Source organism: Phoca vitulina, unplaced genomic scaffold (assembly GCF_004348235.1).
Source record: "Phoca vitulina isolate PV1807 unplaced genomic scaffold, GSC_HSeal_1.0 scaffold4, whole genome shotgun sequence".
Classification (NCBI taxonomy): domain Eukaryota; kingdom Metazoa; phylum Chordata; class Mammalia; order Carnivora; family Phocidae; genus Phoca; species Phoca vitulina.
The window spans coordinates 13,036,528-13,061,638 of NW_022589707.1; the positions used below are offsets into that span (position 1 = coordinate 13,036,528).

At 38.4% G+C, this 25,111-nt stretch overlaps 2 protein-coding genes across 5 annotated transcripts in view; one reads left to right on the top strand and one right to left on the bottom strand.

The window, feature by feature from the left end:
- Positions 1–25,111, top strand: part of CHCHD3 (coiled-coil-helix-coiled-coil-helix domain containing 3) — a 270,756-nt gene that overhangs the window by 61,117 nt on the left and 184,528 nt on the right. The window lies entirely within an intron of this gene.
- On the bottom strand, positions 18,691–19,537 carry LOC116630763 (ribosomal protein L18-like). The gene has a single exon (XM_032401551.1). It carries the CDS (start codon positions 19,136–19,138, stop codon positions 18,785–18,787), a length of 354 nt encoding a protein of 117 aa, XP_032257442.1. The 5' UTR covers positions 19,139–19,537; the 3' UTR covers positions 18,691–18,784.

The following is a 25,111-nucleotide window of genomic DNA, read 5'->3' on the forward strand; positions in this document are numbered from 1 at the left end:
GGGGGGGGGGTACTTTCATCCCCAGGGGACATAAGACAACGTCTGGAGACATTTTTGGCTGTCACAGCTTGCTTGGTGTTATTGGCATCTAGCAGGTCCAGGCTAGGGGTACCGCTGAATGTCCTGTAATGCATAGGATAACCACCTCCCCACCCCAGACAAAGAACTGTCTGGCTCAGTATGTCACTAGTGCTGCCATTGGGAAACCCAGGGTGAAGGGGTTCTTAAAACTTGCTCACATTTGGTCTGATTCTTCTGAATCACTCTTGGACTTGATGTTCTTGTTCTTATTCTGTGCCATCAAAACCTTGGCGCCTCAGCATTCCTTAAAAGATTGCTCCACTGTCGTTCCCGGGATTCTTCCAGGCTGCTGACACCCGTTGTGCAAATGCTGATGTCACGCACAGGCCGTGGCCACTGTGCAGGACTGCCGCGGGGCGGACGGCAGTTGTGAGACGCTTTCGGGCGGGTGAACTCATGGGAGACTGTGCTCCTAGAACCGTGTTCTGCCCGCACACTCCAGACACACTTGAGGCTGGAACATCGGCCAGGCTGAAGGGACTTGCTGAGTGTCTGTCTTGTGTCCCACCTGGTGCAGAAGGCCTTTGACAGCATCTCTGCCTGGCAGGGGCCACACACATGTACAGCCCATTCAGAAATGGTTTAAACTGAGGATATTTCATTAGGCCATTGAAAATGTACCCGAACTCCTTTCCTTTAAGTCTCCACTCCCTTAAATCTAACATACAGATGTAGCCTCATTAAAAGTTGCTTTAGTAGGAGAAGGGCTCTACTAAGACCAGTGACCATGTAGCTAGTTGTATGCACTCTGACTGGATATGCTGTATTCTCATTTCTTTTTTCTTTTTTTCATATCTAAGAAAACATTTACACATGGACTCTCAATTCAGGTTATTTTAGATCTGATTCTGTTTTATGAAAATCTTCAGTGATTTGCTTAGTTGACAAGCTGATACCCCCCAAATCACTGACGTAGTATTAGTACACACACTAAAATTGATGGGTCTAATTTGGAATCCTGGTTTTGCTTACCACAACATCTCATGGACGGGATAGTTGTTCGGTGCATTGGGAGTCAAGAGTAAATTAAATGCCCATGTCAGCAGTCTGTTTTTGCTATTCTTCTCTATTGCCTATTTTGGATTACACCTGACCATACCGTGTTGGAACTGTAGCAAGCCAATATGGCAGGGACGCGGTAGACTGCAGTTTGAGTATAGACTTTTAAAATGTGGTCTTCTGCACCCTACCTCCAAGAGTCAATCTCTGACAGCAAGAAAAATGTGACTACTTCTGACCTCTGACCTTTGGCATTTGAATTTCACCTCTTTACCTATAAAGGCAAGTGAAAGTGTTTCAGCTTTAATAACCTTTCTTCAAGAAACCAGGAAGAAAGGGAATAGCTACATGATGTTGTAACTAACTGTACATCAACCAAGATGACTTCCTTGCTGTTTTTAGATGAACAGCAAGCAGTTGAAATTTTACCCCATTTTTAATGACTTGAAAAATTACCTTAGATTTGTGAGACATAAAATAATTAATTTGGTTTAATAAATTAGTCATAAATTTTGTCAGTATCTGGGTAAGTTAAACACAGTCCATTAATTTTTTTCAATTTATAGCATCAGGTAAGGGCTTATATTATCAAATAAGGGCTTAAAGCTTATTTGTGCATGTAGTTTCTTACAGTAAAAGTGAAATTCACAGCGATGGTATCTTCTGTTTAAACTCATATAATAATTCATTTCAGTTTTATTATTAGTTGTTTTCTGCCTGTGGAAGAAAAAGCTGGGAAAGAAAGGCGTAAAGAATCCACTGGAGAAAAACAGGGTATTGTAGGTTAGTGTCACATTGAAAATACGTAAGTCCGAAGTCATTTACCTAGTGTGGTGCCTTACACATAGCGAGTTCTCACAAACATTTGCTCAGCTGAATCACTGGAGCTGGAAAATCCTGACAATCTTCTAGCAAGGACGGTCTGTTTTATATGCTTATATGTTTTATAACATATATATATATATGCTATGTTTTGTTAAAAATAAAAGCAAATTATGCCTTTAAAAAGACATTAACTAGAGACCATAGATACTTCTAAACCTTTGTTTTAAATTAATGTAGTGTTAAACATCACTTTCCAGTTGTAAACACAAATCACACATGTATGAAATTGCATACCTTCAACCTGTGTGTAATCTCTAGGTATATAAGAATTTTAAAAAATCAGCAATTTTCAAGGAACAAGTGCTGTTAATAACTGGTATTTATCAATGGCGTATTATAAAAGTGGAGTTTTCAAGTGACTTTAAAAGATCAATTAGTCAATATTTTCTCAAGGCACTCAACTGTCACAGGCAAATGACTCTCACTTCTGATTTAGAAATATTTGCAAATAAGGTGATTAAAGAAATTTGAGTTAATCACTCTCCATTTGATGTCCAGTGTAACATGTACCACTCTGCTGTGATGTGAGCACATTTCCCTGTGTACCGGATGGCTTGTTGGCATCGTCTGCGAAATACTCCTTGATACGCACTAACATTTAAGAGCTCCCTCTGTAGCATGAAAATCCCTATGTAAGAGAATTGTTTTCTTATTGAAGCCTTTTTTAAAATGCGTACTGCATTGCTGTTGTTTTATACCTATCCCTTTTCTATTACATTTGCTTAAAAGTAGATAAAGAACGAACCCGTTCTCGCTGCAAGAGGAAGATTGCGTCTTAGCCACCTGATACTTTTTCCGTGGAAGATGATTAGAAGTGCTGTGTATGTACTAGGTATTGGAATCTTTCGCCATCTGCCACTTTCATCGTTTTCTCTTCAAATGGCACTTTTCTGTTTTTAGTAGAGACGACTGCTTTCTATAACCAACCATTATAGAAGGTTGTATTATCCAGTCTGTGTTTTGTTTACCTCTCTTCTTTTTCCAAAGCCAATTTTCTTTCTTATCGATGCTATGTTGTTGTAGGATCCTACCCTGAATTCTGTTTAAGAAGCTATTTCTACATGGTGGGAATATTAAACCTGGAAAACCAGAATCAGTCAAGCATGCCATAAAGATCTGTAACTTTTTTATTGATCGTAATAGCAGCAGTGATGTTCAACCACTTCTTGCTCACGTTTCTTTTGACAGTAATTACAGAGTTTTCTCTCATGAAGCCAGTGTTTGAAGTAATTTGTGCTAAAGTTGGTTTCTACATTTGGAAGTTTCTAGGAATTGGTTTCTGAGTGTTCTGTGGTTGTAGTAGTTCTTGTTGAAGTTTCTGCATTACCAGTACAATCTGGGGAAGAGCGGAGCCTGTAATGTGCTCTATAAATCATTTATCATTCCTTCCATAACACTGACAATAGCATTCATAGTTTATCCCTGCTTTATAGAAACAGATGACTGAAGTAGACATATGCAAAGTTTCTCAGTCAGCAGCAGAACGGGGCTTGAATTGGACTGCCCCTTAGCCCCACACCATCTATTGCTGAGGTGATAGAATCATACTGTCTCACATCATCTTGTAAAACATTATTCAAAAGAAGCCCAACGTGGGACTCCAGTATGAAAGCTGATTCAAGTGCCATCTGGTTAGGGCTAGGACTAGGAATGTAGAGCTCTGTCAGCCTTTACCCCCGCCCTTTTCCCTCCCTAGAGACCTGGGAATCACCTTCACAGGCCCTAATGCTATTAGGGCTGAGTTTGAGAAACCTGTGGTCAGGATAATTTTCTCTCAAATTTGGACGCTTTGTGTGTGAGGAGTATACTTGTCCAAACAGCATTTGTTGGATGGCTGCAGTTTTGTTTCTGTTTTAGAAGGTGAGTGGGCAGTGGTCTCATGTCCATTTCCTTGAGTCCAGAAGTCCGTATTTATGGATGGTGGTCCACGGAGGCTGGGCCTCACCCTGGCTGAGCCCTCAGTCCTCGCCCTTCTGGAAGCCATCTGCTGATCCTGCTGGTAATGAGTGCTGTGTTAGGAAGAGTGTAGAAGAATGTGAGATCCTTCTATAGCAGTTCACTTTGGAAACAGTGGAGAAATATACGGAGAGGGTCCCCTCTTTCCTTTCCTGACCTTAACAGCTTTGCCGGTAGAGCCTTGAGTTGACGAGGAGTGTGGGCAACATAGTTGTAAATCAGATGTAAATTTTTTCTCAGCATTATAATATTTCCAAACACTGGCACATTTTGATGTTGAAGTAATAACCCCTCCCCCCTCCTTTCCTGGCTGGAGAAAACTGTTAAGAGCAAGTGGCTCATGTTAAGTTTCTGTTAAATATTTTGCTGAGGAAATCCATATTCTTTTGCATCCCACTCATCCAGAAGCAGATAGGGTTTGTCTTTGGAAACTTTCTTCACAGTTTATAGATGACAAGCACATAGAATATGCACACTGGGATCGCGTATTATCTGTTGTGAAAAACACTTCCGAGTACAGGACCTATTTGCCCAACTAAAATGAGAAAATTAAAAAAAATTGCAGGTGATGTTGCCTTGTATTTGTTATGTGTTCTGTACTATTCTGAGCACTTGATGTGTTTTAAGTCAGTCATCCACCCAGTGCCTCTGTTTACCCCACTTGATAAACAAGGAAACTGAGAGGTAAAAGAACTTGCCCAAGCTTGTATCTAGTAAGTGATGAGTCTGGGATTTGAACCCACATCTATGGAGTCCCTGCACTTTACTGTCTTGCAGTACTACCTTTCCGTGTGTACCGGGAGTACTTTCTTTAAAGTTTTTCATTTATCACTGTGGGAAGGAGTAGCAAGCATTTACTTGGATTTTCACGTGTAAATTGTAGTAAATAAAAGATCACTCAAAAATGACCTCTGTTGTGTGCTACTGGTTATTAGATCTGGGCAGCAGCTCAGGATGATCTTTTTACCACTTCCTTTATTTTAGGACCAAAATTTTTGGAGAATTTGTGCTTAAAGTTAGTATTCTTTATTTACGTAGGCGATAACTTACTATGAAATGCTCGTTTGTGTACGTATTTTAAGTGATGGTGGCAATTTGAATTTCCTGTTAGCTTAAGATTGGGACATTTCTCTTCATTGCTCAGTGTGGTGGCAGGGCGTGTGGAAGCAGGTGGTAAGTGCTCTGCCTCCTGAACTTTAGAGACGCGTGTCAGCTGCTGGTGACGGAGGCACGCGTGTGCTCAGCGGTGTTCGGCTGAGTTCATTGGAGCCACTCGGGCCCTGCCATTGTTCCGGAAGCAATAAAGAGGCACAGGATTTACTTTAATAGATGACTGTGGAATGGAAATCATTTTGCATTTCTCCTTTTATATTCATCGTTAGATTTGTTTTTTATTTTTTAAAGACTTGTGGTTATTCTTTTATTTTGTATGGGTTGTATTGCTTCATGTATTAGGTTTTTGGTTTGTAGTATTTGTTATTATTCATTTGTCTTTTTTGTAATGATCGAAGTATTTTGGTAAATCATTACATTTAGTTTACAAACTTCTGTGTTTTTAAATCAGTTAGAAAATGAGCTGTTAGGACAATGTGCCTTTGGAACTAGAATATAGAATTCCTCCATTGAATAATGTGCAGGTAGTGCAATGTGTGGAGCAATTTATTACATACTATTTGCAGCCGCTTCCTTACACATACACTGTGTGGCGCCTGCACGCTTAAACCATTTCATTTGGAATTTTTTTTTCAAGTTATCCCATTAAGATGATTGTAGTGTGATTTTCGACATCAAGTATAAAGTATAAAAATAGTTTATTAACCATTAATGTTTCAATTAATGATTTAAATTTGAGTTCCTTCACAACTTCTTAGAATGGATTGCTTAAATATTTCCTGGTGCCATTTTGTGAGATTAAAACAGAAATCCCTTAAAAACTCATAAATTACAGTTTTGCTTCAATTACAGTAGGATGATGGATTAAAACCAAATGAAATAAAAACAAAACCAAAAAAAAAGGCAACCAAAACCACTAATTTAATATGGGAAATGTCAATTAATTTAAAAACCATTACCCATACTCTGGTTTCTCTTCAAATCATATAAATCTTTCACCTTTTAAAAACCATTACCCAACAGAGTTTCTGCAATTTTTATTACTGCTACAGAACCTGGTAGGTTTGACTTAGAAAGTCATTCCTCATACTACTGAAAGCATGGATGTTTATTTGTTTAAAAAAATTACAAAAGAAATATATTATATATTGAAGAAATCCAGATAATATAGAAGCATAAAAACTTAGTCATCTTTCCCTCTCCCCTCCTGCCCCTGCTCTTTCCCCCTAGAATACTGTTCACACATTCATACCCAATGGGAAATGTATTCTTAACCATGTTTTATGTGGTTTGAGTTTTAAACAAAATGAGATTGAAGTAATGATGTTGTATAACTTGCTTCCCCCCACCCCCCAGTCTTATATTGTGGTCCTCTTCCCATGTACAGTGTATATAGATCTTATAGATAGACTTTAGATCTGATCATAGACACCATTTCAGAAGACTTCACCTAGGAAAAGTAATACAGTAATAATAGATAATAAGTAATAATATGCAATGGTAATAGCGAACACTTTTTGAACGCTTCCTTTGTCCCAAGCACTGGTGCAAGCACTTTGTACATATTGATCATTTAATCCTCCCAGCAGCGGAGTGGAGGAGGTTCTGTTCTGCTGGTACATGCACATTGCAGGTGCAGTGTCCGAAACATAGAGAGGTGTACTTGCTAGTCTCATGCCCAGAAAATAGGTTGGGATTTGAACACAAGCATCTGAAGTCATACTCATCACCACTCTACTTGACTGCGTCTCAGAGGCTCACTTATTTTCTGGTCCAACAGTGATGTTACCTATTATATATTAGTCTGAATGTTCTCTCTGAGGCTCTTTTGATATGGTTTACTGAAGTTTTAGGTTTTTCAGATTTCAGTACACTCAGTTTTACCTTGATTATGGAGCTCAATAAATAAGGAATTTAGTTTTGAAAAGAATTCACAAGTGAAGGGATTTTTCTTTAGTATTTTTGTTTTTTTAATTCACATGACTATATTTTGAAATGAAACTGTCAAAATACTGTCAGTGGATGAAAATTAATATTTCCATAAATTTTGCTGTAAAATATTGGGAATTGTGTATTTCTTTATGAATCTACCTGTCAACTATACAATTCAGTTTTTATAGACTTAAAGAAAAAGAGCCCAAACTATTGTCCAAGTGAGTTTCTGTAACTTGTTATTTGTACAGCCCCAAGTAGGTTTGACGTAGAAAGCACTTTCCTGAAACTACTGAAAACTTAGGTGTTAGCCTAACAAAAATTGAGGGTAATATCAGAATTTTGATTACTGATTATTCGTGCTCCATTCTTTTTGCCTTATGTCTCTCCTTTCCCCCTTATAATTAATTAGCCCTGTTTCTGCTTTTAGTATATGTGCTGCCAAAGCCAGCACATCTCTGTCTCTGCTTTTAAAATGTATTGCAAATCCATTTATCTCTCACCATTTCTATCCCTACTTAGTCCAAGCTAGTGGTTCTCAGTTGGGGGATATCCCCCCCACTTGACCTTCTCAGTTGTCACAACTTAGAGGGTGCTCCTGGCATCAAGTGAGTGGGTGGTGGCCAAGGATGCTGCTAAATACCCTATGATGCACAGAAACCCTGGTCTCAGCCATTATCATTTCTCAGTTGTGTTATTACAAAGTCTACTCCAGGGAGCCACGCTTATCTCTAGGTTCTACTCTTCACAAAGCAGAATTAGTGTGCTTTAAACATTTATTTATTTTTTAAAAGTAATCTTTACACCCAATGTGGGGCTCGAACTCATGACCCTGAGATCAAGAATCGGGTGCTCTATCAACTGAGCCCACCAGGTGCCCCTAAAAATGTATTTTGAATCATGGGAGTTTATTTGCTGAAAATTCTGTAACGGCTTTTCATTAGATTTAGCATAAAGCCTCTGATTCCCTTTATATATTTATATGCTCATGCATCATCTCTTACCACCCTCTCATTGAATGTTACAACGAAGTCAGCTGCAAACCTCTTTGTGCCTACAGCTCTATGCTGCTTTTGCGTGGCTGGCCCCTCTTACTATTCGGTGTTCTTTTCAGCCCCACGGAGAGGCTTTCCTTGATTATTTTATCTAAATCTTCTTTCTTTCTTGTCCTCTCACTGTGGTTATCCTTTTCTCTACTTTGTTTCTTCTTCATAGCACTTTGGCTATTGATTGACTGTCTCTTCCACTGGAATATAAAGGTCTATGAGGCCAGAACTCATTGTCTCGTAGTAAGTGTCAACAAGAATGCATTACCAAATTAAAGTAACATTTTATGGGTATGGTTAAGTAGATTAGAACAGGATAGAATTTGTCCATAAGGGAAAAGAGGCAGGAGAATTATCAAATGACAAGAGCAACTCCCACTTCATGATTGTGCTGGTGCATTTATGGACACCACACCATGCTGTGCTGGTGCGTTTATGGACATGAGCTCTGCGCTCCCCGGGAGCCTTCTGATTAGGCCTGCCTTAGCCTGTGTGGCAACCTGTGGGATGATGCCCCCCACATTTCCCTGGGATCTGAGGCTGGGCGACCCCCCGCACCAAATGCTATCCTGGGAGCAGATGGGGATGGTGGCTCTGCCCTCCACGGATTTGTTCTTCAGCTGGAATGCGGCTCCGAGAGGCTGGGTTCCTTGCCCGAGGAGCTGACAGAAGGCAGCATAAGGATTCGAATCCTGCTCTTCCCTTCTGCGCCTCTTTCCCAGCTCTTCCTCTTCAGTAGTTAGTTTTTGGATCTTAGGAAACAGCTGTGGTTCCTGTCTTCCCCTCTAGGAGGCTTAATCGGCTCTCTGGTTTTGAAATGGGGACTACATTTTTAACTCCAGAGGCAGCAGTTCTTTGGTTTCAGGTGACTTAGGCAAAAAATGATCTACCTCTCTATCCTGTCCTGAGACAGTTGCTTCGTCAGCATTGTCTAAAAGTGAAAGACGGGCATTATGAGAACATGGTGTGGGCTCTGGACTGTTTTGATTGGCAATGAGAAACCTACTCAAAATGTGAACTACATGTAAAATATATCCTGTGTCACACATTCATACTTATATGACTGACCCAGAGTGGGTTTTATCTAAGTCTGTGAGCCTTGAATGTTGGGACAGAAGTCAGGAAGTCTGCGGCTCCTGCTGTGCACCTCTCATTAGTCCCCGTGAATCCTTTTGAAGGTGGTCCCGTTTTCCTTCAAAAGAAGCCTGGGGTCCCATGGATTTGTATTTTGAAAATCTGTGTCCCTTTACCTGGTTTGGTGAGAATTTTTTGGTTGAATCCTGAGAGATCATCTCTTCTCTGCTTTCCCCAGCCTTCCTGGCTCCTAGGAATCCGTGTCCACACGAGGCCCCTGGGGAGACAAAAGCCCAGGGTGGCCCACGATGGCAAATAGTTCTGAGTTTCAGCATTCCTGTATGCTTTGCTATTTGAGTGTTGTCTTGTGCTTCATGCTCTCTTGTATCCATCCTCCCACTCCTTCAATTTTTTTTTTTTTTTGTTGGTTGACTTTTTTTTTTGTTTTTTCATTTCTGGCAGCTTGTCATAGGAATGACACAGACTCAGCAAAGTCAGCTTTAGACAGCTTTTTGCAGACAAGAACAACAAATTCACCAGTCAGGGAGCAAAGTGAGAGAAAAATGAAGAACAATATTAGAAAAGAACCCTTTGGGAAGCTGCACAAAAAATGTTATATTAAAATCGATACCAGGGCTTGACCTTTTGTGGTACTGTATATTTTAAAGCCTTCTATTGATTCTCTTTTAATAACATGTTTATTCTAGTTTACTGACATAAGCCTAGGGAGAATACAAAAAAGAAAAGATCAAATTCTTTATTATGGTGGTCATTTAAATTTGTCTCAGGCATTTTTCATGGCCGACTAGTGTTATCTTTATGTATTTAATATATATCATTCTTACACAGTATGACTATGAAACAGTTATAAAAGTGGCAAAGTGATTTTTTAATTTACTTTTGTTGAAAATATGCCTGGCCTTGTTGTGTCATAGAAGTGTCACCCCACCACCTCCCCCTTTAAGAATTTCTTTCTTTTCTGCATGTGTGCAGAAGACAGAAAAGTCTCATTTTGAATTCCACCTACCCCTCAACCCCAAAAAACATTGGTAATATAATCTGCCAATTCTGGGACCATTTGGAAACAATTCTCTGCATAAAGACCACTATCTTTGACTGTATAACTAATGGCAGAATGCTAGAGAATAGGAAATTGCCTTACCTGACCCCTTTGATCACTCAATCTTGTCGTTTCATAGACAGAAATACTCATCGCTTTTCTCTGTGAGCGGCCATTCATTGTTCAGTCAGGAAGGCAGCCCTCTTCAGGGTGTTGTCCAGTCCTGAACTGATTGCACTGTGTGCTCATCTCCTCCAGTTTTTCCCATTAGGAGAAAAACAGGATTAATTTTCTTACCTCATTCCGATGATTTTTCCCCAACATACAGATATTAAGAGGTATCCAGAACAGCAGGAAGGACTTGAAAGATACACCTGGAAAGGTTATCCTGTAAATGGCAAATTAAATGAGATTCAACCTGTAGAACATCAAGTTAATAGGCTTGGGGAGAAATAGGATGCTCAGATCTAATTCATGGTTTTAATATAATAGTCCTGTTGTTTATGGGACATCTGATATCACTTGTTGAGAAGCCAGACAGCAATTCCAGGAAGGCTGTAATGAATTAGAGGACATTTTGAAAGGGCAAATAAATTAATCAAGAAGCTAAGAGAATCAGAAGGGAGACCTGTATTGTAGCATGGTGGGGAGAGAGCTCAGCAGGGATATAGTTTAGGGTCCCTGAGGAGGTCCAGAGTGTTGCGAGTTTACCCCACCTGTGAGTCTTTAAGTGCTGAGGGCATCTGGAGGTAGCCACAGGAGCCGTGACGGGGCCATCTTCTCTGCCCACTTCTGGTGGCCCCTCAGGCCCTCGATAAGGGGAACTGGCTCCTGAGTGCCGGCCTGTCACCGAACCCCTCTAGAGTCTGTCTCTGCTTGTTTATCTTCCTTGTCCCATAAGCGATTCTTTCTTTAGCCTGGTCTGCTTTCCTGTGTTCTTTCATCCCCTTACCCATACTGTCTTCCTAACACCTGAGAAGATCTATGGAGAAAAGCAAAGTCAAAGGCACACAGTAGTAATACGAAGTGTTTTATTCTAATTACCAAAGTAATGTGCACTGTATCCAAAATTAGAGAAAAGTGGCTCAACAAAATGAAGAAAAAATGAAAATTGCCGTAATCCCACTGCTCATATAAAACCATTGTAAATATTTTGGAACACAGACACAGCTAAGTGGGGGAAAATAACAGAAGTGATGTCATATTGTCACTATTGTTTTATTTTTGTTCTTAAGATGTATCGTGGATGTTTTGTCATTAGATAATTTCATGGTAGTTCACCATTAGACACTTAGCTTTCCAAATAGTTCAAAATGTTTCACTCCTGTGGACACTGCTTTGAATATCCTTGTTATTAAATTTACACATATCCAGTGTTATTTCTTTTCCTATTACGGTATTATCCAGTAGTACTTTCTTGGGTTAAGTTTTTACAAGTGGAATTACTCGGTCGAAAATTACACAAAATAGGGGCATCTGGGTGGCTCAGTCGGTTAAACGTCTGCTTTCGGCTCAGGTCATGATCCCAGAGTCCTGGGATCGACCCCGCGCGGGGCTCCCTGTTGAGTGGCGAGCCTGCTTCTCCCTCTCCTCCCCGCTTGTGGTCTTTCTCTCACTATCTCTGTCGCTATCTCGGTCTCTCTCAAATAAATAAATAAAATCTTTAAGAAAAAAATTATACAAAATATTATTGCCAACATACCTTCAAGAAATTGTGCTATTTAACTCACTACCAGTGAATCTGTGCTTTGTCTCACTGTTGCAAATTTTGGGAATATAGTAGTAAAACCAGTGTTACATTATGCGCATACGATCATACCTTATATCTGTTTATTTGGCTAGTATTTTCATTAATTTTACATGGGTGGTTCTTAGTGGGATGGAGTAGTCTTTTTGTTGGTCTTGCTGTTACTGAAGGGGTGCTGTGAGAGTTTAAGCACCTACTAAATACTTGGCAGATAATTTGGGGTTATTGTTAAGTCCGTATAGACTAAAAAACTCAGTTTATAAACTATTACTCAGTTTTTTTTTTAAAGATTTTATTTATTTATTAGAGAGAGAGAGCAAGCACGAGCTGGGGAGATGAGGAGAAAGGCAGAGGGAGAGGGAGAAGCAGGCTCCCCGCTGAACAGGGAGCCCGATGTGGGGCTCGATCCCAGAACCCTGGGATCGGGATCATGACCTGAGCCACAGGCAGACGCTTAACCGACTGAGCCACCGAGGCGCCCTATTACTGTTTTAATCTCTTGGTTAGCTGTCTCTAGATATAAAAACCTGTCACTGAGACCTGTGTACATCTGATGAGGGACAGTAGACTCACAGTAGTGAGAGACATTATGGGGCCAGCGGGCTCTAGTGGCCCTGAAGTGACTTGGTATTTCTCAAATTGCCACAGTGGACCTGGCCTAAATGTGATTTGGCTAACTGATCAACACCATGTGTACCTACGAATGTATGATTGTGTCCTAAGATCAGCTGTCAATAGAAGAAATAAACCAGCTTTGAGATGTGTCCAGCTTTGTAAACCATGCCCTGCACACAGTTTGTACTAAATAAATATTTGTTGAATGTTGAATTTGGCCATACTTTCATCTTTTAAAGGATAACATAGTGTTTGCTTTTTGCTTGCTACAAAAAATGAAAGGAAAATCAAATAAATTTGAAGAAATGAAAAACGTGGCAAGTGGACGACTGAAGTCTAGGCTTAAAGAAATTGCATTGCTTACACTTTATTTTTTTGTGTCTTGATTTTCTATAATTACCTAATTTTAAATTTGTAATTAGCACAGCTCTTGTTTTTTTTTTTAAAGATTTTATTTATTTATTAGAGTGAGTGAGAGAGCACGAGAGGGGGGTGGGTCGGAGGGAGAAGCAGAGTCCCTGCCGAGCAGGGAACCCGATGCGGGACTCGATCCTGGGACTGCAGGATCATGACATGAGCCAATGGCAGTCGCTCAACCAACTGAGCCACCCAGGCGCCCAGCACAGTTATTTTCTTAAGTGTTTATCTTATTCTAAAACGTGTACTTAAACATTTCTGCTGGAACTTCTTTTGATTCTGGACTAATAGCAGATGCAGAAGACAAGCTAGACATTCAGCTTCACCCCGGAGTAAGGGGGAGCCTGGGGATATGCATGAACCTCACCCTTACATCATATATGCAGGTGAATATAATGAACACGGAAGTGGCGTGGAGATGGAAGAGATTTCAGGGTGTGTGCATGCACGCTTGTGTTTTTACACAAGAATTGGGAATCAGAAGACGGGTTCTGGTCTTTCCATGTCCACTTATTAACTGTTTAAATATGGGTGAATCACAGAATTAACTTATATCTAAAAACATGGAAACAGTTATAAAAGAGTATAATCCTACTTGTCTCCTAGTGTTGTGAAGATCAAACAATATGCCGCAATTGCCTTGGCCCTATAAAGTTTTATAATAATGCTATTTTTAATAATAAAAGTAATGACAGTTATTACCACAGCTACTTCTACTACATCTATTAATCTCTTGAATAAACTCCCTTCTTATTGCAAATATGACAGTGGAGATGTGATGCAGACATTTAACCAGCAGAATCCAAACAGACTTTCTTCAGCTTGCTGTATCATGGTGATTAGACTCCATAGATCACTGAGCCAAAATAAAAAGTATCTGTATTTGAAAATTTTCTTCATTGCAAAGTATGGTGCTATTTTAAAGAAGTTTCTTTTCTCTTTTCCCTTTCCTACCCCAGGTCTAGAGACTGTTCCCCCTTCACACTGCTTTTTTATTTATATTATTTTCATCTGCTACTTAATTATCCCCGTGTTTAAATTGCTGCTCTCCTTCCCTTTTGGGCATATATCATAATTCATGTTCTACCAAGAGGTAAGTTAACCTGACCTCTATGCTGGATATTGTTTTAAATCTTGGTTCCATTTGAGTTTTATCTTTACTTATAAGCTAGCTTTACTTATAAGCTAGCTTTTCTGAAACTCTCCTTTTGCTTTCAGGGCCTGCTTTTGCAATGCAATCAGTCTTATTTTCTAGGACTCTGAAGCTGCTCTGGTATTCTTCCTCAGGAGATGGTGTATTGGTTTGATATGGCTGCCATAGGAAAATGCCACAGACTGGGTAGCTGAAACAATAGAAATTTATTTTTTCATAGTTCTGGAGGCTGGAAGTCCAAATTAAAGTGTTGTCAGATCTGGTATCTCCTTTTTTTTTTAAAGATTTTTATTTATTTATTTGACAGAGAGAGACAGTGAGAGAGGGAACACAAGCAGGGGGAGTGAGAGAGGGAGAAGCAGGCTTCCCGCAGAGCAGGGAGCCCGACGCAGGGCTCGATCCCAGGACTCTGGGATTACGACCTGAGCCGAAGGCAGATGCCCAACGACTGAGCCACCCAGGCGCCCCAGATCTGGTATCTCCTGAGACCCGTCTTCTTGGCTTGCTGATGGCTGACTTCTCTCTGTGTCTTCATCTAGCTTTTTGTTTTCCCCCAGTTCAAGAGCATCCTTGGTGTGTCTTCCTCTTCTTATAAGGACACCAGTCGGGGCACCTGGGTGGCTCAGTCCTTAAGCATTTGCCTTCGGCTCAGGTCATGATCTCAGGGTCCTGGGATCGAGCCCCGCATCGGGCTCCCTGCTCAGCAGGAAGCCTGCTTCTCCCTTTCCCACTCCCCCTGCTTGTGTTCCCTCTCTTGCTATGTCTCTCTCTGTCAAATAAATAAATAAAATCTTTTTTTTTTAAAAAAATGACACCAGTCATACTGGATTGGGGCCCCACATTTAGGACTGCATTTAATCTCAATTACCTCTTTAAAGGACCTGTCTCCAAATACTATCATTTCCTAAGATTCTAGAGGTTCAGGCTCCAAAATAGGAATTTTGGAGGAGGCACAATTCAGTCCGTAACAGAGGGATAGACTGATATATACATGTAAAAATTGATGAGTATAGTTTCATAATTTTCCCTCAGCAGGAAATTCTCATATTAAATCTTTAACATATCTTTCAGGTCTAAAATTTTAAGTGTTGGTTTTCTTTTTTTTTTTTTTTTAAGATTTTATTTATTTGAGAGACAGAGAGCACGAGCAGGGAGAGGGGCAAAGGGAGAGGGAGAAGCAGACTCCCCTGATGAGGGGCTCGATCCCAGGACCCCGGGATCATGACCTGAGCTGAAGGCAGTCGCTTAACCAACTGAGCCACCCAGGCACCCCTTAAGTGTTGATTTTCTAATGGAAGTTATTCTTGTCAGGACTTTCCAATGATTATGGCTTGAAAACCTTAAAAAGGGTTAGGGTCAAGATTTATTGATTTGTAAAGATGATGTCATATGTCCGTATTTGTCTGTTTTTATCTAAGCAGGTATGTGGGTAGTAGTAAAACAAATGAGCCAAAGGGTAGCCACTCAAAGGTGGCAAATTAATATGGGCGAGATCTTGAGTTGAAGCTCTCTGAGCCTCTGCAAGTGTAAAACAGAAGACTCTGTAAATTTGAACTTGACAACTAACTGTAAATGGTAGTGCATTGTCACAGTAAGGAAGGAAGTAAAATCGGTCTTTACAGTCACATAGTACTTTTTCACTGTCACATATGATGGACAGTGACAGAATTATCATTTCTTCGATTATCACATTTTTGAGTCATGTGAGATATTTAGCCAGTTTTATGTGCTTTACACAGTTTAAAATAAAAGCTCAGTAGTTGTATTTGTTATTTTAAACTTTGCTTTAAAAAAGTAGTGATTTATCTTGTCTTCCCGTAGAACTGACCTGAACCCAGAGAGGTTAATTTACCATTTGAAGCCCATTTTTAAAGCATACAGGTCTCCAGGTATTTTTAAGAGCATGTTTGCCAATTCTGTACTTCTTTAGCCCTATAAACATGGGTCTTAAGGAAATTTTTAAGAATTGGCAATAGTAGGAGTTTCAAGTTCTAGCAGTCTTCCACAAATCATGCTGCACGTTGTCTTTGAAACATTTATATTACTTGACAGTTTTCTGAGGTTCATCTTGATTAATTTTAATACATAGATCTTTAATACTTTTGGGATTTATTTTTTCAAATATCCTAATCAACCTCATTGGTTACTTAACATCTTTTCACCCCATTTCCATGCTCGTATATGCTCATATATATAAATTGCTATATATATATGCTCATTTATATATAAGATAGTTAATTACATATATTTATATACATAAAATATATAATATAAATATATATAAATAACAAATATATAAATACATATATTTAGCATCTCCTAGAAATTCAAATACAAGTTTTATTTTTCAATGACTAAGCCATTTTATTTCACCCTGGAATCTGTAATGAAACTGTATAATAATGTCAGTTATTTTCATTTTTATTCTTGTTTAATTTCTACTTAAATGAATGGTAAGTTAATATCATTGTAACATTTAAGGCCCATATGAGTGTATTGCATATAAAGATTTCAGGAGGCGTCATTATTGTGTGACATTAAATGGAAGAGTAGTTTTAATAAGGGTTCTGTAGATACTTGAAAAGGAAAAATTTGAAAATGTGTCCCTATTTAAATAGTACTCCCATTCTGAGTTAATTGTATTAAAGCAAGCTAAAAGTGAATTAGAAATTGAAGCAGGGATATAGCCTCTAATAGTTTTGTAATGAGTGGTCTTTTTTGGTAGTACTTACTTTCATGCAGGTTATCTCTCTGTATAAAGAATGCTCTTTTTGAACTGTTAAGTACCACAAATAAAATTATTTTAGTTGTAGGAAAGCCTAATTACGTCGATTTCTTTCATTATAGTAATTATAAATTCACCTACAATATGGGAGGGGCAGGGATGGGCTGAAGGTTACCAGACGGAGATCTGATTTGACTTTTAGCTTTGCCTTTTAGTAATCTGTGATCTTGAGTAGCTGACTTACCTTCTCAGTTCCCTTTGTTGTGAAATGAGGTTAGTAAGACTACCTACCTGATAAGCTTATTTTTTTTTTTTTTTTTAAGATCTTATTTATTTATTTGACAGAGAATGAAAGTGAGAGAGATCACAGAGGGAGAGGGAGAAGCAGACTCGCCTCTGAGTGGAGAACCCGATTCGGGACTCGATCCCAGGACACTGGGACATTAAATTTTCCATACAAAATGCTTATTTTTTACAGAGAACTTTTGTCTCTTTGAAGAGTGTGATGGTTAAGAGTGTGGCCTCAGGGGTCAGACTGCTTGGGTTTGAATTCCAACTTTATGGGTTACTAAGTCAGAGACCACATGGCAGATTACTTAACTTCTTTAGAGGTCAATTTCCTCCTATGTGAGATGGAGGACAATAATAACACCCACATTAGGATATTTTCAGGGCTACTTTGAGGACATGTCCCTAAGTGGGACATTCCATGTAAAGTTCTTAGAATAGCACAGTGACTCACACAGAATCATAGTACATGTTCCATATATGTGATTGTCTGTCTTGTCCGTCCATCTATCCATCCGTGCATTTCAGAGAATTAGTCCCTAGTTGTATAGAGGGAAAAACCTACCTGCTCTCTTCTGCATGTGCCCTTTCTCATTTCCTCTTGCCTTCATCATTTCTAAGGAGTGTAGAAAATCTCTCTGTTGGTGAAAGTGCAAGAAAAACAAGCTAAGTGAAGCTAGATGAACTTTTTCTCTTGTGCATGAGCCACTGATTATGTTTCTTCAAGCGTTATGCCATGCCTAGTTCCAAAAGTGCTAAGTGGGAGAAATGAGATAGGGCATTTTTTTTTCTTATCGGATTAACAAGTGGTTGAAAAATAATCAACTTTTAGCTTGAAAAAATAATCCTTTTAGTTAATTTAAGTGTTAAAATTGATAATGATGCTAAATGGTTGATTCTTATGCATTGGTGCCTTCACTTTTTTTTTTTTTAAAGATTTTATTTATTTAGAGAGAGTAGTGAAACAGTAATATGCCATGAGCTGAGAACTGATGAGAGAGAGGTTTTAATGGACACCTCCTTATTGCTTTGAAATACTAGGAAGAAAAATACCTAACTTGTACATAGATACACCTTTGAGACTTAATGTAGCCCAGTGTTGTCCTACGGCCACAAGTAATTATTAAGTACTTGAAGGGTGGTTGGTCTGAATTGAGATCTGCTTTAAGTATAAAATACAGATTTCAAAGACTCAGTGTGAAAAAAAGAATATAAACCAGCTCTTTATAAAAATATCTCTTTAATTGTATTGATTATTTATGGAAATAATTATTTTGAATGTATTCAGCTAAATAAAATACATTGTTCAAATTAATTTGACTTGGCTCTTTTTACCTTTTTAATGTGGCTTTTAGAAAAATTTAAATTACATTTGTAACTTTAATTATATTTCTTTCAGTCAGTGCTCTAACGTTTTTATTTAAAAAATTCATTTGCATAAAAATGGCAACATCACAAAATTGAGAAAAACTCAGCCCGGTACTCCTTCTCTTTCCCCAGTGGTAACCATCATTAACAATTTCTTGTGCGTTCTTCCTGCCATTTTTCTAAGCATACTGTGCTGCTCTTAAGTACTTTTGTTTTGTTTGTTTTTTTTTAGCATTCAAAATCTTTAATAACAAGGCAGGATCTGGGGTTAGTCTTTGTAGCTGCGGCTGGCCCTGCGGCCTCTGGCGTGCTTGAATTTCCGGCCCTAGGATCTCATGTAGGGTTTGGTGTGGCTGTGCGGGGTTCCCGGGGCCTTGCCAAAATGCCTGTACGCCTCTCGGCCCTTGCGTGGACCAGAGAGCAAGACGGTGCCACAGCCCTTGGGAGAGTCTAGGGCCAACTGGTTGAAGGTGGGGATCTTGCCTCCAGCCTTGAGGATGCGGCTCCGGGCACGGCTGCTCACACGCAGTGTGCACACCTTCAGTTTGGGCACCTCCTGGACATGCGTGTCGTCAGTTATGGTCCCTACAACCACAGCTGTTTTGTTTTCCCGGCCAGGCAGCTTCATCTTCCAGATCATCCGGGAAAGGGACAGAGGTGGCCGGTTGGTGCGACTCATGAACAACCTCTTCAACACGACTTGGTTAAAGGTAGAGTTGGTTCGTCTGGCCAGAAACTTGTACAGCTTGACCAACAGTCTCAGGTAGATGTCCTGACTCTTGGGCTCCTTGCGCCGAACCTTTCCGTCCTTGTTGTGGGGATGTCGACTCCCATGTTGGCGCCTCCTGCTCAGCCCTCTTAAGTACTTTTTAAAAGAGGATATTCATAAAAGCTACTGTAATTTAATATAGATTTTTGGATTAAGGTGGGTAAAAAGTGCCAAGTGAATATCTATCGGCCTTTTTGTCTCAGTTATTCACACTTGAGGGAAGTCTAATTACTGAATCTATGTTCCCTTAAAGAGACACCATCATTACCTGCAGGAGCATCAGCACCAGTGCTTAGGAGGAATTAATTAATTTTCATTGAATTTGTAGCATCAGTTCTTTGAAATGGTTTAACAGAAAAAAAATTGACTGTCACTGATTATGGTGGTAATTAAGATTTTATAGTGAATGAAGACTATTACCTGTCATTGGCAAACTTTTCACGTTTTCTGCAGTAGACATTTTAAGGCAGTTTTGTTTCTGTTTATCTCTTTTTGAAATAATTGTTGATATAATTGCTGATCTGGTAAAAATGGAATAGAATTAATAGCATTATATAAATGTTATGATATAAATGAAGGAATGATACTGTAGTTGATAGTAGAGTCATGATTTTTTTTAACATAATGTTTTGTATACTATTCTTTTTTTGTTTTTTTTGGTACACTATTCGAAGCACATAATAAATGTTCAATAAATACTTTAATGATTAAAACATGTTATATCAAGTTGAATAGTAGAGCATTATCACTTGATAATTTTTCTTTTTTCCAAATTGCAAAGATACTTTGTAAACTATCAAAAAATGACATTAATGGAAATACAGATGTTAGAAAATATTTCACCCATATATTTGTGTTCATTCTGCTGCTTTTTTATGGTCAATATATGTAACTGTTCATTGTATGCTTGAAAAGAATATGCATTCTCTTAACTGTTGGGTGTAGGGTTCTATACATGTACATTAGATAAAAATTGTGTTCAAATCTATAATCTTCTATGTTTTTTTCTTTTATACTGTGTCATCCACTAGTTTTTTTAAGAGCTGTGTTAAATCTGTGATAGTGGATTTGTCAACTTTGTATTTCTGACAGTTTTTGCTTTATATAGTTTGAGGCTATGTTACTAAATGCATACGGGTTGAACATTATATCTATTCCTATTTAATTGAATCTTTTGTTATCATCATGTAGTCATCTTTATCCCTAATGACACTCTTTAACTTAAGGTCTATTTTGTCAATATTAGTGTAGCTGCACCAGCTTTCTTTTGGTAAGTGTTCGCTAATTACATTTTTTCCATCTTTTTATTTTCAGTCTTTCTGTATTTTAATGATTTTGCTGTATCTCTTATAAACAGTATGTAGGTGGATTTTTATAATCCAGTCTATTGATCTGTGACTTAACTAGCAAGTTCAGTCCAAATTATACATATTACAATGGCTAATATATTTAGAATTATCTGCCATTTTGTGCTTTTTGTCTCTTTTTCCCTCCATTCTCCTGTTATTTTTTGTTTATTTTCTCCCTTTTTTTCTAGAAGCTAAATGAAGCAGCATAGAAATTGCCATTGTCTGCTCTTTTTATTCTAACAACCACAGTGATAATCCAAGTGAAGGGTTTTGTGCAGACCCTTCCTGGTTCATTGTAGTTGCTCAGTAAATGTTACATAGATTTTTCTGTGTTTACTCACATTGGTGTAATGCTTTGAGTATGACCTAGTGCTTAACAGTGTTTATTTAATTTGATTCTACAACAATCATTTGACGTAAGGTGTTACTATTTCCAGCTTCTTACGAGAAAAACCACCAGCTCAGAGAGGTTATATTGATAAATTCAGTATGGCAGAGTAGAGTTTTAAAGTCAGATGTTCTAATTCTGATGTTTTAGTGATTATTGACATGGCTGTTAGGAACTGTGAATGCAGATAAATACTGGAAACTGGGCCTTATTTTCATCCTTTGAATAGTGTTTTATTTTAAAAGCACAGTAATATTAACATTCCAGTTAGTACTTTACAGTCCTTTCTTCACAGTTCTGTGGTTTTGGGCATTACTTCACTGATTTAGATAAATCTCGTTCTTGTTGCTCTTCATATATTAGTTTTAAGACGTAGGATTGTTTGCAAATAAGTCCAATAATGTGTGCATTAGATTGACACTGAACCAACTTCACTGTGTGAACCTTTAGATTAGGCACTTAACCTTTATAGAAGATAAGGAGATAGGTTATTTGATCTAAAGTTAATACTTTATAGTTTCACACATTTTTAAAAAGAGGAATAATCAAATTGACATGTTGATGCAATTGGCAGATGTGATTCTTAAATGTATTTGAATGCGGACTCCCCAATGTTACCTTTACGATAACCCTCCTTTTTCCACCTCTTGGCACAGACGTGAGCTCCTAGTAATTTAAAAATTCTGATGAATGACACTTGATAAACGGTGTGATGTTGTGAATACTGATAAGCGCTAGAAATTCAGTTGGTGAAGCATCAATTTCACACCTGAGACCCCAGCTCAAAGTTTAGGTTAAAGGTTTGCCTGGAGTCTGTAGTCTTTTTCTCAGGTCCCCTGATAAATGCAGTGATTCTAAATCACATTTTTCTTCTGCATCAAATCCAGGCAGCACTCTGAATCATTAAATATTAAACCTTATATTCAAGAACATTATTCACTCATTAATATTGCATTGCGGCCTAAACTGCATTGTTCAAAACATTTTAGGATGTTATGCAAGTCTGTCAAAATATATTAACAAACTTAGTCATGTTGAACTAAGCAAAAAAGTGACAAACTGTTTGCACCACAAACGTGTTGCAGTTGAATTTTTGTACAATGTAAGCATTTTGAGTTGGGATATTTGGAAATCACTGTAAAGATAAAATGGATGGCAGTGGGAGCCAGATGGAATGAATATTCATCTTCCACGTAACATCTGCTATATATCTTAATGAAATTTATAGTTCTCCCTGAAATTTTTCTTCCTTGACAGTATTTATTTATCTTTAAAATTATTCTAACTAGGACTTGAATATGAGTTAGTACAATTCTAGCTGCTTATAAAACTGAAGTATCTAATTCAGGGACCATTTTTCAAATCTCCATGAAAGCTATCGTCATTGCAGAATCGAAGCTAGATACGCCTCCTGTGAACTGTGGAGTAACTGGGACGCTTTTGATATTTGGCAGAGTGTAAGAGAGTGATCGAGTTCAAGCCTTGGTTTCTGTGACCAAATTTGTTCTGGATTGCTGTGAACGCATCTGGTTTCTTGCTGCTTTTCACAACCCTGTTAGTTACAGTGAGAAGCCGTAAAATTCTTCCCATGAAGGAAAATGATAGAGGCATTTTTGGGTTTAAAATTGTTCCTTCTTAAAAAAAAGAAAAAAGAAATCCTTTTTCTGGTGGAATAAGGAAAAGCCAAGTAGTAAAAGGTGTGAAAATACACAGTTGATGAGATACATTGTTTTTTGTGCAGTGGCAACACCACATTTTATAAGCTTTATCTGAAGTACGATTACATTGATTATATTACACGTTAGGGTTATTGACATTTAATGGGTTAGAATTTAATGAGGGAGCTCAGTAAGAGAGTGTAGGTTGATTTTAAAACATTCTTGATTACTTAAATATTTTTAGACGGGGGATGAATTAATTTTCCTGTGATACGTGGATCAGAAACCTTGTAGCCCATGGGCTCATCTTGAACACCTACAGCTGTTATTTCAAAAAGGATAGAAATGGGTATTGTGAAGTAAATAATGAAGGTGGCATAGTGAATTCCTGCTGGCTGAGAGTTAAATTATTCATTTTGTTAGTTTAGCTAACATGGTTCGTGCTGCGTGGGATTGGAGCACTACGTCAGTGACTAATATTGCATAATTAAAAAGCCTTAGTTCCTCAGGCCAATAATATAAGCCAAAATTTAGAAATGGTTGTTAACATCGTGGAAATACAGTTTTATTTGTATAAGTAGATGTGTTTTACCTAATCATTTTGAAGTTTTTACGTTATTAAACATTCATGTATAACACGTAGGCAGTGTGCCCAGGATGTTTTTAACTGTAGTTAATCTTGCAATTCCTTCCCCTTGCTTTGATTACCACCCACAGTGTTTTTCTTCTGGATAGGCTGCCCGGGAGTAAATGGTCCAGCTCAAAAAGCCTGAGTACACTCGTTCTCACTGCAACGATGCAGTTCCTTTTCTCACTTAGAATTATGTTGCAGATCAGTGAAGGGGTTTGGGAGGATCACCACCGCTATAACTACTAAATTTGAGGGACCGCGTAGCTATTTATGTTAACTGAAATGTTAATGTATTACCTTTGCAGTCTTGGGAGCTCTGAAGAGAGAAAGACCTAACAGAGGCCTCTGAATTTCTGTGTTCTGTTATACATAGTATTTTGTAGTCATAATCAATGTATACATAGTATTTTGTAGTCCTAATCAACATGGCTGTGATCTTTAGTTTATGCTTCCTCACTTAATGTCATTTTATATACAGATAATACCTTCCGGAATAGTGCTATAGCAGGATTTCTCAATCTCGGGCGTCTGTGGGTGGGGGGAGAAAGTGGAAGCACGTTCTGGATCATCTGTTAGCCACTTGTTGCCATATAATATCACTGCCCGTGTTTGCTTTTGCAGTTGCATTATGGCCAAATGACAGACGATGGAGGGCTTTGTCAGGGGAGGGAAGAAAGACTAGAAGTGTATGTTAATGTAATTGAATCGGAACACCGGACATTTTACTTTGGGGGGCTTTAAGCATTTTGGTTCCCACAACCAAGATCATGTAGTATAGTGACGAGCACATGGTTTTTAGAGTCAGAAATCTAGAATAGAAATCTTACCATATCCTTTCTTATGTGATTTTGAACAATGCATTTAATTTCTCTCTGCTTCGGTTTCTTTAGCTCTGAAAGGTGAATAACTACTACTCTGTGGAATTTTTGTGAGGATTAAATGAAATAATGTATGTAAAACACCTGTTAAAATACCTGGCACAAGGAGGCACTCCCTAAATGGTAGCTATTATAATATTATTGAATATTATGCATATTTTTTCATTTAAATGGCATAAGTTGTATGTGAAAATCTTCAGTATTCAAAATAACAAATGAAATGGACTAGAGAGTGAAAGGACCACATGGGTCTGAATGTCTTTTGTTAGACTGAATTGGAATTGTGTTCTGGTAGACTCCTGGTAGCAAGGCCTGGATGTCCTGCTCCGTCTCCTGCAGGTTGATTCCTTGTTCCTACACTAGGGTCCACAGATTGAATTTGCAAAAAATAAAAAAATAAAAAAAAACAAAAACTCTTTAATGCGTTTTCATTTCAGGCAGCTCCATTTGTTTCTTTCATTGTTATCTTTGATGTGAATTCTGAATGGTTAATAATTCCTATTTCTTAAAGTATGTCTGTGATTTTACTTTCGAGTCAGAGATGGAAAATATCAAGCGAGGGAATGAATATGAACCCTAGAATGAGAGTAGGTAAAGTCATACAGAATTTTACATTTTTGGCTCTTGTGATACATCTTTCTGCTCTCTCATGTTCTGTTTAAGGGTGAAAATTAGATGAAATCCAGTATACTGTTTAGTGTGGCTTTCAGATCAATGTGTTTTTCTTTAGCATGATTTTATAGGGAATGCTAGAAATAAAACATCTGCCCAAGAATGAGTTTGTAGCTGGTGAATAGTGTCAGAGAGGCGTGCAGATTGGTTCTGTTATCTAGGGAGAATGCACTGTGGAGCCAGCATGGTGGGTGCTGATGTTGTCTGTTGTACTCGGTGTGCAGACCCAGGTGACTTGTAACAGAAAGATGAGCTTGGGCTAAGGGACACGGCCCCTTCAGCTCTTGATATTTCTTTTGAGGTTACA